Genomic DNA, 13618 nt, shown 5'->3' with positions numbered 1-13618 from the left:
TGTATTTATCAGCTGCTCAGCCCCGGGGATGAAGCAGTTTCCTCCTCTCAGCACCAGGTAGACCCCAACTTGTTCCTGGCCATGCGCCCAGAGGGGCAGCATTGGTGCGGCCCTGGGGTCCAGGCTAGGGTGCTCTTCTCACCTGAAGACAGCCCGGTGTGTCTGCTCCCGTTCTTCCCCATTCACCATGCATGAGAACAGCCCAAAGGACTCCGTACCTAGGGAGCACAGGAGAGGTCACTGCAGCCCGGCAGGAGGACGACATGCAGGAGGCACCCTCGCCAGCCAAGCAAAGGACAAGAGACCTGAGCCACTCGGGCCCAGCTCCTCGGCGGGGAACGCCCGGCCCCGAGCCACTCGGGCCCGGCTCCTCGGCGGGGAACGCCCGGCCCCGAGCCACTCGGGCCCGGCTCCTCGGCGGGGAACGCCCGGCCCCGAGCCACTCGGGCCCGGCTCCTCGGCGGGGAACGCCCGGCCCCGAGCCACTCGGGCCCGGCTCCTCGGCGGGGAACGCCCGGCCCCGAGCCACTCGGGCCCGGCTCCTCGGTGGGGAACGCCCGGCCCCGAGCCACTCGGGCCCGGCTCCTCGGCGGGGAACGTCCAGGTCAGAGCCAGTTGGGGTTGCCCTTCCTGTGTTAATTCATCCCCCACAGTCTGGGGAGAATGTCTTCAGAAAGGAAGGAAGAAAGATGTCCCAGCAGTTAGGGCACTTGCTCTGGTTCAATTCCCTGCTCCATCACGGACGTCCTGTGTGACTTAGGGCTTATCGCCAGGGCCCCGCAGTCGGAGCACTGCGATGCGATTTACAGCACATACCCAAGTGCTGTCCTGGAACTGCCCTCTGTGGATGCTGCTGGCGTGAGTTCGAAGGCCCCTCGTCCCTGCTAACGTAGTCCTGTTTGAAGAGGGCGACGTTAACACCAACGAGGTACCTTTGAGTTCATGCCCGCAGTGTAACACGGGGAGGTTACAGACCAGCACTTCGGTGCGCACTGCAATTCACACCCTCGTCGTCTGGACCTGGTGCGGTGTAGACTCAGCCTTTGTCTGTCTGGGTCTGTACAGTGAGGAGTGTAGCACCCCCACCTTCCAGGGGTGCGGTGGGGACAAACGTACCGCAGAGAGGGAGGTGTTTAGACACTGCAATGACTGGGGGCTCGGCACATGCCCTACCCGGGGAGATAAGTAGGTTTATGGGTGGCCCAGTCTGGATGTGGGACTCTCCTACAGGGAGAGACATGGCTGACCCCTCTCTGGGGCGGGCAGGGGAATTGGTACTTACTGGAGGAGCGGGATGTGCTATTGACAAAGACATTGAGGAACTTCTTGGAGAACTGGAGGTCGGCTTCAGGGGAGGAGTCCTCCGAGGAGCTCTGCCCGTCCTGTGCCGCCAGCCCCCCCCCAAACTCGTCCTCGTCCTCCAGGTCGCAGTTGTCGCAGGCGGTCAGCAGCTCACTGTCGTCGCTCAGCACGGAGGTGCAGCGCTTTAGGCTCACCAGCTCCAGCTGCGTGTTCTCATCCACCACCAGAGTGTATTTGATGGAGTCGTAGACCAGGGACTCATCCAGCGGCCGAGGCTCCAGGGCCATGGGGGGCGGAGGAAGCGGCAGGTCCTCCTTGAAGCTCTGCGTGTCGTCGTGGAAGGGGGAGCCCTTCAGGCTGCCGAAATACGGCACGTCATCCTCGTCTGTGGAGTAGGTCAGGTTAAAGCACCGGTTGGTCTTGGCCGTAGAGACGTCGAGCATGGGCAGGAAGGCGTCGGGGTTCTGGTCCAGGCTCTCTAACCGGATGTCATCGATCATGTCATTGTCCTCCAGGATCCCCGAGTCCAGGTCCTTATCGATGGCCCAATCCTCTCGCCCAGCTGCCGGCTCCACCTCTATGCCGTGTTCTCTGGATGCTGGATCCGAGCCCTCTGTGCTGGTGTGAGGGGCGAAAGGGAAGCTTTTGATGGGCCCCGTACAGCAGCCAAAGTTTGCCAGCACCCCTGAGCTGCCCAGCCTGTCGATGGAGAGGGGGTGCCCCAGGAACACTGGGGTGATAGTGTCATTGGTCGGGTTGCTCATGAATAAATACGGGCCGGAGTCACTTCCCGGAGGCGAGGACTCTGTGGCAGGGCTGGTGCTCGTGGGTTTCTCGTCCTCGGCATTCTGGAGTGAGCTGCGCAGAGTCTCCATGTCCACCAGCTCGATGCTCTGCTGGGAACAGGACAGCTTGACCGGCTCTGCTTCACTCCCTGGGGAGTCCCGCAAGCTGGGCTGTACGTCCAGGGACTCGCTGAGGATCTCGGGCTCAAGGTCAGAGGCCGGGGAGATGGTGTCGCAGAGGGAGTGGGCCTGCTGGAAGCACTCGTCCGGGCACTTGAGGGGGTATGAGCCCTCCAAGATCATCTTGTTGACGAGGTTGCTGAGCAGCCAGGGTGAGTCTGAGTCCTCGCTCAGGTCAGGCTCCGACTCGGAGTCAGAGTCGTACTCGCTGTTACCCTCGTCGTCCACCTCCGGCAGGAGCTTGGGCCCGATGGGCAGGTAGAAGGAGCGGCGGATGCTCTCCAGGCTGTGGTCTGGGTCAATCTTTAGATCCAGGGGACTGGACCCAGACACATCTGTCTGGTCAACGGGGGCGGAAGAGTCCTCTGGGTTCAAGGTGTCATAATAACCCTCCATCTTCAGGTCGGCCAGGCTCTCTCTCCTCACCATGCTCCTGTCCCTCAAGCGGCTCTCCGGCAGCTCCCCGTCCAGGGTCATCTCCTCCTCCTCCTTGCACTTATCCAGCAGCAGCGAGTCCTTGATGCCCATGAGCCCCTGGCCTTCAAGCTCCGTCTCCAGCTCGGCCTCCGAGGTGGGGGAGCTGGCCTCCTCGATGGAGTTAGTGAGGTGGGAGGACCTGCCGCTGCTGCTGTCGCTGCTCAGATCCAGCTCCGTCTCCGAGATGGAGGAAATCATGTTGCTGACCAGGCGGCCCCCACAAGCAAAAGCTGCCTCGATTTCCCCCTCTACATCTGAGTCAGAACCCGGGGAGCTGAGGTCGTCACTGTGCCGGCTGCGGGGCAGGAACTGCTTTGAGTTCCTGCTGGTGAGATCTGCCTCGATGCCTGGGTCGGACGATGGAGACGTGGTCTCGGAGGAGCCTGAAGGGAGCCCATGCATGCTGGCGGCCCTGCTGCAGTGGGGACCCTCCCCTTCAGAGCTCAGCTGCTCTGTCAGCCCTCTCAGGCAGACATAGGCCCCCAGGGTGCACCCCCCATCCCCATCGCTCCGATCAGCGAAGGCTGCAGCTTCAGGGTCTCCATAGCCCTTGGGCAGCTCTTCCTCAGAGAGTGGGGTGCTGGACTGGCCACGGCGGGTGATGGGGGAGCCACGACCAAGAGCCAGGCCTGCGTCCCCCCCAGCGCCATCTGCAGGGGTACCCTCCTCACTGGGTTTTTGTCTCTCCCTGCCGCTGGCTGCCTCTGGCTTGAGGTTTGCACAGTAGCTTTCGGTGGCTTTGGGCTGCTGGGAGTTGGCTTCGCAGGTCTGGGGCTCCTTGCTGGCTTCCGAGTGAGAGGCTATGTTAGGAGGAGCGGCAGGCCCTGTTGGAGAGAGAGACTGTTTAGGAGACGGCTGGCTGAGATGAGATGGGGTATGTGGTGAGCATGGTGCAGAGGAGATGATATTCATATTATAATCTTCCCCGGCTCTCTCCAGCGGTTGGTTACCATATGCCAGAGACTCATGTCTGTTGCCTTCCAAGTCATAGAAGGAGGGTTTGAGCAGCGTCTGGGCCTGCCCTGTTTCCTCAGTGGTCAGCCCCAGGCCGTTCTGACTTTCCAAGCAGGGGCCATCTTGGACACAAGGGTGAGAAGGAGACAGGCGCCCTGAGAAGAAAAAGCAAAGAGCCTGAGATTAGAGCTTTGAACCAGTTCCCCCACCCAACCCCGGCTAGGGCCTCTCATTCTCCCCCTGCTTCACTGGGAAAGCCAGTGCAGGAGAGTCCCCAAGCCCAGCTCGCTGATCCCTGCTGGGCAGTGCCCCACGCACATGGGATGAGACAGAAGCTGGCTCGGCTCCTTCCGTGGAGCCACATCTTCAGCTGCTGGAGGGGAAGGGTCCCCTGGTCCGTGCCCCTGGGGATGAGCAAGACGGCCCTAAGTGCCATTCCAGGGAGGAATAACCAGGGCCCGTGTGCTCGGCAGTGCATTGACGCACAACGTGGCAGTGACTCTTTCCAGCGAGGACTGGTGTGGAGGGTGGATAGTTTTGCCGTGTTCTCCAGGCACTCAGCTCTGTGGGCCTCAGCAGTTAGGCTGGTGTCTGGAAACTCGGCTCAGAGTCTCCTTCCCCCGCCCTGCGTGTGCCAGGGAGGTGGGGCTCAGCGGTTCACCTTCTCCGCTCCCCAGATCTCGGCTACTGCTCTGTTCTCGAGGCAGCGGGGCTGCCCAGCCTGTACGTTTGGCTCCCGGGCCCCCTCCTGCCCGCTGCCGTAGGACAGGGCCGGCAGCAGGCACTGCCATCAAGTCAGCAGTCCCTGGTGGGGAAAGGCGCAGCACCAGGGGCAGCCGCAGGCAGAAGACAGGGCCAGGAGCAGCAGAGTAACGAATCCTACAGCAAAAGCACCACAGTCTGTGGGATCGTGGGAAACGCTGAACTCCGGGGCCTCCTCGTCACTGAGCCCATGGGCCCCTGTGTCCGGTTGCCCCGCTCTGAGCCAGGACGGCTGGCTCTCTGTGGACGGCAGTCACACTTGGGTCCCATTTTCGAGGACTGAGAGCAAAGCGTGGCTCTGCCTTTCGGGTATGAGCCGAGCTTCTGGACATCGGGCAGCCCCGGAAACAGCCTGAGGGGAGCAGCGTGGGGAGGAGGGGCAGAGGAAGCATGAATCTCCCCAACACAGGGCTCGGACACAGCCCTGGGGGAGAAGCTGGGCCTGGAACCCTCCATGGAGCAGCTCACCCCATCTCCTGAACATCCAGCCTCGGTTTCCCACCCCTCCCCCATCCCCAGGGCCCAGAGCAGAGCCTGGCTCTTAGGACAGCCACACAGCTGAGCTCAGACGCACAAGCCCCCCCAGCCCTTCTGCTGGCGCAGGTGGGGGGGGCTGCAGCAGGTGGGAGAGGGGAGTATGCTCACCAGTGTGTGAGGAAGAGGAGGAGGAGGAGGAGGAGTGGAGAAGGGTCTCCTGCCAGGTGGCCCGCTGAGCAGTGGGGGGAGGAGGGTAGCTGCCGTTGTTATTCAGGGAATCCTGGTCAGAAAGAGAAGAGCCGGTGAGTTTAGAAACGAGGGCGGGGGGGTCCAGGGGTGAGGGATGGGAGGGCCAGAGGAGAGGGAGGAGGGGGAACATGGAAGTGAGGCCAAGTGCTTTACAGGAATCGGCCGGCCAGGCTCCAGGACTCCCTGCTCTGCAAAGCTGGGCTGTGCCCGACGAAGTCTGGAGGGTTCCTCTGGCCACATGCAGCCAGATCAGGTCTCTGCAAAAGCTGCCTCTGTGCTTGTCAGTCCCCACTCAGACGCAGGCTCCCCACAGGGAATGACCCCCGGCCTGCCGCTGCACACGCTGGGTGAACGACAGGTCAGACAGCGTCCCCTAAACTCTGAAAGCTGAGCCCTGAGTCAGCAGCCCTCTCAGCCCCCCACCCCAGCTAGCCCCTTCTCCCCCGAGTGCTCCGGGAAACTTCAAACATGGGGCAGCTCCTCATGCCAGGGGACTCCCGTCCCCGTCCGACATGCTTGTGGGAGGAGCGAACTAGCCGCAGCAGGGACAGGATCAGCACTGCCAGCTGCGTTAGCCCCACCGGCAGGAACGGGACAGTTCACACCACACAGCCACCGGTTTAGACTCTCTGCAAACTCTGCCTCTGGCTCTCGGGGTCACAATGGGAAGGTTTTCACCACTCGTGTAACAGCTAGAGACTGACTTGTTAAACTGAGAGCTGGGACTTTGAAGGAGAACCCAGAGGTCCATTGGCTCCCCCCATCAGGCTTTGTGTCCCCCAGAGGACACGTCCCCCAGGTGGGGAAACACTGGTGCAAGACATGCTGCCGGCACCACACGATCTTCCCCTTACAATCTGACACATGCACAGAGACACAGAGGAGACAGACACACACAGACACACACATGCGCAGACATACACACACGCACAGAGACACAGACACACACGTGCGGAGATGAAAAAAGGCAGAGCAAATGTTGCTGATGGGGCGAGGGCGATGAGACGAGGCTGTTGTAACTCCACTGAGGAAAAGCAGCACGAGCAGGGGGCGGATCCCACTCTGAGGGGGTAAAGGGGGGCTGTGCAATAGCAGAGACACTCAGATCTTCGTCAGACCCCACCGTGAAGAAGAAAGAAAAGCCATTCTGTTCGATCTGCTCTAGTTCTCGCACGGTGCCCTCCACTGGGTACCGGAACCACGGTCTGTCCAGACAGTTGGTGAGTCGGGGCGATGCTGCACCGAGAAGTGAGCAGTGACTCGGAGATGAGGGGAAAGCAAATGTAGTGTTTCTGTCTCAAAACAAGTGACTAGAACAATCGCACATACACAATGGGAAATGACTGCCCAGGAAGGAGTTCTGCGGGAAGGGATCTGGGGGTCAGAGGGGATCACAAGCTAAATCTGAGTCAACAGTGTAACGCTGTTGCAAAAAAAGTGAACATCCTTCTGGGCTGTATTAGCAGGAGTGTCGTAAGCAAGACACAAGAAGTAATTCTCCCGCTCTGCTCCGCGCTGATTAGACCTCAAGTGGAGTATTGTGCCCAGTTCTGGGGGCCACATTTCAGGAAAGATGGGGACAAATTGGAGAAAGTCCAGAGAACAGCAATAAAAATGAAGAAAGGGCTAGAAAACATGACCTGTGAGGGAGGACTGAAAAAACTGGGTGTGTTTAGTCTGGAGAAGAGAAGACGGAGAGGGGAGATGAGAAGAGTTTTCAAGCACGTAAAAGGTTGTTACAAGGAGAAGGGAGAAAAATGGTTCTCGTTTAACCTCTGAGGGCAGGACAAGAAGCAATGGGCGTAAATTACAGCAAGGGAGGTTTAGGTTGGACATGAGGAAAAACGTCCCGACTGTCAGGGTGGTCACGCCCTGGGATAAATTGCCCAGGGAGGTGGTGGAATCTCCCTCATTGGAGATGTTTAAGAGCAGGTTGGACAAACACCTGTCAGGGATGGTCTAGATCAGGGATCTCAAACTCAAATGACCACGAGGGCCACATGAGGACTAGTACATTGGCCAAAGGGCCACACCACCGACCACCCCACCCCTGCTGTCCCGGCCCCGCCCCCACTCCACCCCTTCCATGAGGCCCCGCCCTGCTCTGCCTCTTCCCACCCCTTCCCTGCCCTCATTCCAACCCCTTCCCTGAAATCACCATCCCAACTCTGCCCCCTCCCTGTCCCCAGGGGGTGCAGGAAGGGTGCAGGGTGCAGTAGGGGGCTCAGGGCAGGGGCTTGGGGTGCAGGAGGGGTGTGGCGGGGGCTCGGGGGGCGGGTCCGGCCCGGCACGCACCATGGCCAGGGCAGGCTCCCTACCTGCCTGCCCTGCCCCCTCACCGCTCCGGGAAGCGGCTGGGACCTGGGGGAGGTGGGGGGGCACAGGGGTCTGTGTGTTGCCCTGGCCGCACTTCCAGGTACCTCCCCTGAAGCTCCCATTGGCTGCGGTTCCCCGTTCCCAGCCAATGGGAGCTTCAGGGGAGGTACCTGGAGGCGCTGCCAGGCCAACACACAGACCCCTGTGCCCCCCCACCTCCCCCAGGTCCCAGACGCTTCCCGGAGCAGTGTGGGGCAGGGCAGGCAGGCAGGGAGCCTGCCCTGCCCCTGGTGCGCGCCGGGCTGGAGCCGATCTAGGTAAACGCTCGGGGGGCGGGGGGGGGCACGGGGAGCTGGTGGGCCACAGAAAATAACCCTGTGGCCGCGTGTTTGAGACCCCTGGTCTAGATAATACTTCGTCCGGCCGCAGTGCAGGGGTCTGGGCTAGATGGCCTCTCGAGGGCCCTTCCAGTCCTATGATTCTATGATCCTGGCCACGACTGTCCCTACCTCGCTCCCCAGGAGAGTGGTACAAGCTGTGTGGGGTACCGAGCACCCTCATCTCCTGAAAGCAAAGGGAGTCAAGGGGCAGTTTGGGCCCTTACGAGAAAAGGTCGCTGAGGGTGGGCTGGAGGTAGCTGCGCTGGGAGTCACCCAGAATCCGCCTCGCCAGACAAACCATGTGACTCTATTCGTATTCACCTGCAGGCCACGGCTGTGTCAGCATCTGCCAGGTAAATCACACGCGGCGGGCCCTGGACGCCGTTAGGGATGTTGGATACAGCATCTCCTGGGAGGCTTGGCTGGGGCACAGTCACCGAAAATTTGCTGAAAGGTTGTAAACAAATTGTCCTGGAAGCAGCAGAGAGGGACCTGGGGGAGCTTCCGACTCAGCCCTGGCCCCATTGATTATCCAGCCCAGGAGGATTTAATGACATTTGCAAATTAGACTCTGAGAGGAGCTGTGAGTGCAAGAGGGGATAAAGCCCTAATCCTGGGGCTGAGAGAGATTAGAGATGTGGGCAGGAAACAACAAGAGATTGGGCAAATCCAGCTAATCCAGCTGGGGACAGATCACTGGAGCCCAAGTCTGTGATGGGGGAGAGAAACATGGAGATCACGTGGCTGAGAGGGACCGGGGGGCAGTGAACCAGACAGGAGTTTGGCAGGGAATATTGCTGCAGATGAAGCCGATGTGATTCTATGCTGCATGTCCCAAGGAATCATGTCCTGGGAAAGGGGGAGACACCCCAGGATCCTCAGTGGAGACACCCCAGGATCCTACATTCCTAGAAGCCGCCTTGTTCTGGGGAGCAGAGAAAGGAGAGTCCCTATCTCCCCAGCCCTGGGAACACCGGGTTTAACTCTGGGCGCATCCTCTCCAGAATGCTAGAGACGAGAAACAGAAATGGGCACTGAAGAGAAGCAAACCGCTCCATCTGCCTGGCTTGGCTGTGTGATGTCCAAGGAGGGGACACGACCCCAGTCTGCAAATACATACAAGAGGGGGGAGACCTCCAGGATTACTTGAGCAGGAAATTAGTAGATAAATGATCAGGGTGATACCTGGAGTGCAGCTCAGAATAACGGGATAGAATTAGGGAAAGAATACTTTATATGGAATCTCAACAACTCTGTCAGCAACTGACAGGGGATCTGGTCAGAAATCCCCCCAAAGGGAAGGGCCGGGGCCTGTCACTCCCTGACAGAGGGATGGATCCAGGTGGGAATTTCCCCCAGGGAAGGGCCGGGGCCCGTCGCTCCCTGACAGGGGGTGGATCCAGATGTGGCAGGGCTTCAATCGATGGTGGAAAGAAATGTTTGATACTCTCAAGCCCCGTTCTGAAGGGGTTGGCCCACTGCTGGCACCTCCTCATGGCCAGGCGTGGCGTGACAGCTCTCTCCCCTTCGCTCTGTGGCCACTGGGTGCTCCACTTCTGTAGTGGCCTGTCTCTTCCTGTGCCTTGGCCCTCCGGCCGGCTCCCTTCCAAGCCTCTCCCCTTCTGGGGTCCTCTGGGGACAAAAGCCAGGGGAATTAACACCAACAAACGGAGTTAGTGCAAGAGAAGGAAACACCTCCCTCGCAGGGCGTATCACGACTGGGCCCTCCCGTCCCTCAGGGAGGGGCCTTCAGGCAGTGCTTGTAGGGGAAGCTCCTGCCTTCCCTCAGTCCTTTCCTCAGGGCTGAGGGGCTGGTCTCATCCCTGGGCTGCCCATAAGTGAGCTGTTCTACTCCCTTTTTACCTCCTCCTCCAGCCTCGTGGGTGTGGTGTGGCGGGGCTGGCTGAGCTCAGGGCAGCTCCAAAACCCTTGTTATCCAGTGTGGGGTTTGTGTGCCCCATCACACCCCCTGCCCCTCATGATGGCACCCGGGGAACCAGGCCCAGCAGATGGTTCACCCTGCCTCCCTGGAAAACCAAATCAGCCTGTTGGTGGGCTCTCCCCGCTCCATGCTGAACTGGGAAGGTATACGGCTGGAGGGACAGGTATCAGCACACAGCCCGGGGGCGTAGGGTGTCCTTCATGGCATTTCATCATCTCAAGGGGGCATGGTCGGTGAATTGATTTCACAAGAGGTACTGTCGGTGCAAGTCCATAGCCCGTTTCACAGCGAGACCGTCCTTCTCTACTATGGATTGCGCCGTTCCCCAGGGCCCTGGGTGCTCCTCTCCGCTTCCTGGGACAATCCTGCACCTGCGCCAGTTTGTAAAACAAGCTCTTTGGAGAAGTCAGGACTGGCCAGGTCAGACTGTTTACATGGGTGTTTTTTCAACTGCTGAAAGGCCTTTTCACAGGCCTTGGACCAGCGTGCCTTCCTGGGGCTCCTGTCCTGAACTGGGCCCATGAGGGGAGCTCCTAGCATCGAAAACCCTGGTACAAATCAGCAGCAGTAGCCTACAGGCCCCCCAAAGCTTTGGACTTTCATCTTTGTGGCTGAGCATGGGCACATTGTGAGGGCCTGGACTTTGCCAACGAGGGGCTGGACTTGGCCCTTCCCCAGAATATATCCCAGGTAGGTGGTCTCTTTTCCCGCACTTTTGCACTTTGCCAGTAGCCCAGCCCCCCCATAAGAACCAGAGTACAGCAGCAATCTGTGCTGGATTTTCCTCCCACTCTTGGCTGTAGATGACCATGTCGTCTCACTAGGCTGTTGTTTGTAAGCCATGGGGTTGAAGAACTTGATCCATGAGCCGCTGGAACATTGCAAGGAGGCCAAAGGGAATACTCTGAAATTGACAGAGGCCAAATGGCGTGGCAAAGGTTTGTCTCCCATACCGGGAGAATCCAGTCGATGATTAGGGGATTTCTCAAACAGCAAATAACAGGAACGGGATCAGCTGATCCCAGTGACGGAGATCCTCAGCAACAAACCTTCTTTTCAGGGTCATATAGCCAGACCATCCATTTGTGGACGATGTTCATAGAGTCTTTGTTTTCAGAAAATCACATACCTGTTTCAGCAGCCGAGGTGGCTTGATCAGTGAGGATCTCCTTAGGTGGCACAGCAATAGTCTTTGCATTGGTGTGTGAGGTGGGATTGCCTCAAGACAGTGGGCAGCCTGATCATCTATCACGAAGATCTGCTTGTACCCAGCAGCACCATTTTCCAAGGGTCCAGCAAGGTCCATCCCGAGCCCTTCAAATGGGATGTCGACTATGGGGAGTGTGACCAGAGGGGCTTCTATCCCCTTTTAGGTCCTATGAGTTGGCATTTGGGGCAGAGTCTTGGTGAATTCTGGGCCAAAAGAAGTGATCCAAAATCCTGGACAGGGTCTTCTCAGGACACCACAGAGGGGATAGCATGAGCCCGCTGCATGGCTTCGTGCCTGAGCCACGGAATGGAGGAGTTGCCACCAAACTTCCTCCATCAGTTGGTCTTTCTCCAACTGGTGCAGGAGCTCAAACCATGGTACTGCTCTGCTCGTTGTGAGTCTATGACTTCCCCGCTAATCATAGTCTGGCACAAAGTTTCGTCCTCCCTCTGGTCCTTTATGAAGTCTGTCTCTCTGGTTAGGATGTCTCTTCTGTAGGGCGGCCACTGTGGCTTCGTTGTTAAGGGGGCCTTCTGGAGAAGCTTCCCTCTGGCTGGATCCTACCTCTCCAGGATCCTCACCTACACCTGCCAATGTCACAGGTTTTGGGCTCCCATCTCCCCAGGTCTCCTCAGCTGCTCCCTCCAGGGTCTCTGGGGTTGGTTTAAATTCCCTCAATACCTCTGAGAAATACTCCCAATCCTGTCCCAAGATAAGAGGGTAGGACACTGTTGAGGCCAGCCCCATTACAAGGCACTTTGTGTTTTCCCCTACAGCCAATGGCACACTTCTCCGTGGTTACACTGGAGGAAGACAGTCTCCATGGGGGCTTCAGGGTTTGAGACCATATCCTCCCAGACCAGGGCCTGGCCACACCCAGAATCCACTAGGCCTGTGACCTCAGTTCCATTTATCTGCATAAGAGCCGTTACTTCAGCTGGAGTTCGTTTATGGTCCCTGTCCATAGCCACACTCCTTTTGGGGCACTCATGGTAGCAGTGACCTGGGGCCCACATGAAAAGCAAGTCCCTGCTGCTGGCCGAGTGGCTGCTGGCCCTGGGCCCGCTATTTGAGATAGCCCTTCCCTGTGTGCCTTGTCTTCTCCCCCTCCATAGGGGTTCCAAGAGCCTTTGTCCGGACTGGGGTCTGAGATGCTGGGGTTTGCTACCAGGGCCCAGTCCAGGGCTTGACAGCCTGCTGGGCACCTTAGAGGCTGGTGCTTGCAAGACCACCCGGTCCGATTGCTGGCTCCCGGGTTGGGCTCTCCCTTCAGCTGAGGTGCCCTGGGCTTCAGGCAGTTGCTCATATGAAGCAGTTAGAGCCATCTCTGCAGCTAAATAATTCTCCATCAGCCAGGCTGCACTGGCTAGGGACTTGTCCCTGCCCTCAGCCAGAAGTATGGGGGTGAGCTGCTCCACCACACTGAGCTCGGCCACCTCCACTCCCGTCTGAGTCTCCGGCGATTGCCACTTAAAACCCAAGCCTCTTAACTTCTGGGTGACCACGTTGGGCCTGGCCCCAGGGGCATTTCTCCCCAGGGAACCTCTGCCAGAAAGTCTCCTCTGTGAAGCTGAGGTAGTCAAGTAGGGCCTCTTTCACCTGTACTGGTCCCGTCACCTGCACTGTACCTGCGCTGGTCCCGTCAGGTATGGTGCCAACAGGGTGGCCCAGTGGGCATGAGGCTTCCGTGGCCACTCGTTCACAGGTTATCAGGAAGGCCTCCGGGTCATCCTCAGGACCCATCTGTGTGAGTTTCACTGGCATGGGCTGGACCACTGGTCCGGGGCCTACAACCCCGGGAGGGGAAGCCCTGGGGAGGCCCTCCGGCTGCATCAGAGCTACCAGCTGCTCGACCAGCCGTTGCTGCTGTTGTGCCCCTAGGCCCCAGAGCAGCCGTTGCTGCCGGGCAGCCATTTGCTGCAGGAGCAGTTGCTGCTGTGGGTTCTCAGTCACCCATTTGAGAAGATGCTGTAGGTCCATGTTGTCGGACCTACCAACCCCCGTCTCTAGGTCACGGGTGTTTGACCCCTAGGTCAGCCAGTCCTCCCCACTCTCCCGCAGTGGGGTGTGGACGCACCTGTAGGAAGCTGCACTCAGGCCTGGGCACAGCAGGGATGTACATTGGGCCATGTGATGGCATCAGAATCTGCAATCCCATGAAACACACTGTTTCTAGCCCTCCTGGCTGTGGTGGAAAGCCCGGTGACGTCACCCAGTGTCGCCGGTGCAGCACAGAATCATAGACTATCAGGGCTGGAAGGGACCTCGGGAGGTCAACTAGTCCAACCTCCTGCTCAAAGCAGGACCAATCCCCAATTTTTGCTCCAGATCCCAAATGGCCCCCTCAAGGATTGAACTCACAACCCTGGGTTTAGCAGGCCAATGCTCAAACCACTGAGCTATCCCTCCCCCTGCCTGCGTCTAGGAGAGCCAGGGAGGAGGCTGCCGGGCCCCGGCCTAGCCCTGGCTGCTCCGGGGGTGGAGCTGGCTGACTGGGAAGCCTGGACAGCCAGCCATGCCCTCTGTAACTGGCTCCCCTGGGCATGGCTCAGATGCCCCTGGGTCGGAGTGAGGAATAAAAGGT

The 13618-nt window shown here is 59.1% G+C and overlaps 1 protein-coding gene across 2 annotated transcripts in view; it reads right to left on the bottom strand.

The window, feature by feature from the left end:
* Positions 1-13618, bottom strand: part of MAPK8IP2 (mitogen-activated protein kinase 8 interacting protein 2) — a 59495-nt gene that overhangs the window by 21876 nt on the left and 24001 nt on the right. Inside the window, exons 4-7 of one of the 2 annotated variants that reach the window (XM_048820519.2) lie at positions 5106-5217; positions 3695-3853; positions 1283-3568; positions 143-218 (exon numbers count right to left, since the gene is read on the bottom strand). In XM_048820519.2, coding sequence (XP_048676476.2) covers positions 143-218; positions 1283-3568; positions 3695-3853; positions 5106-5217 — 2633 coding nt within the window. Of the gene's footprint in view, positions 1-142; positions 219-1282; positions 3854-5105; positions 5218-13618 lie in introns of both variants that reach the window. The other variant, XM_048820430.2, reaches the window with a different exon arrangement.

This window comes from Caretta caretta, chromosome 1 (genome assembly GCF_965140235.1).
Source record: "Caretta caretta isolate rCarCar2 chromosome 1, rCarCar1.hap1, whole genome shotgun sequence".
Taxonomy (NCBI): domain Eukaryota; kingdom Metazoa; phylum Chordata; order Testudines; family Cheloniidae; genus Caretta; species Caretta caretta.
Note: the sequence above shows the minus strand (reverse complement) of the source record. Positions and strands in the feature narration are given on the sequence as shown.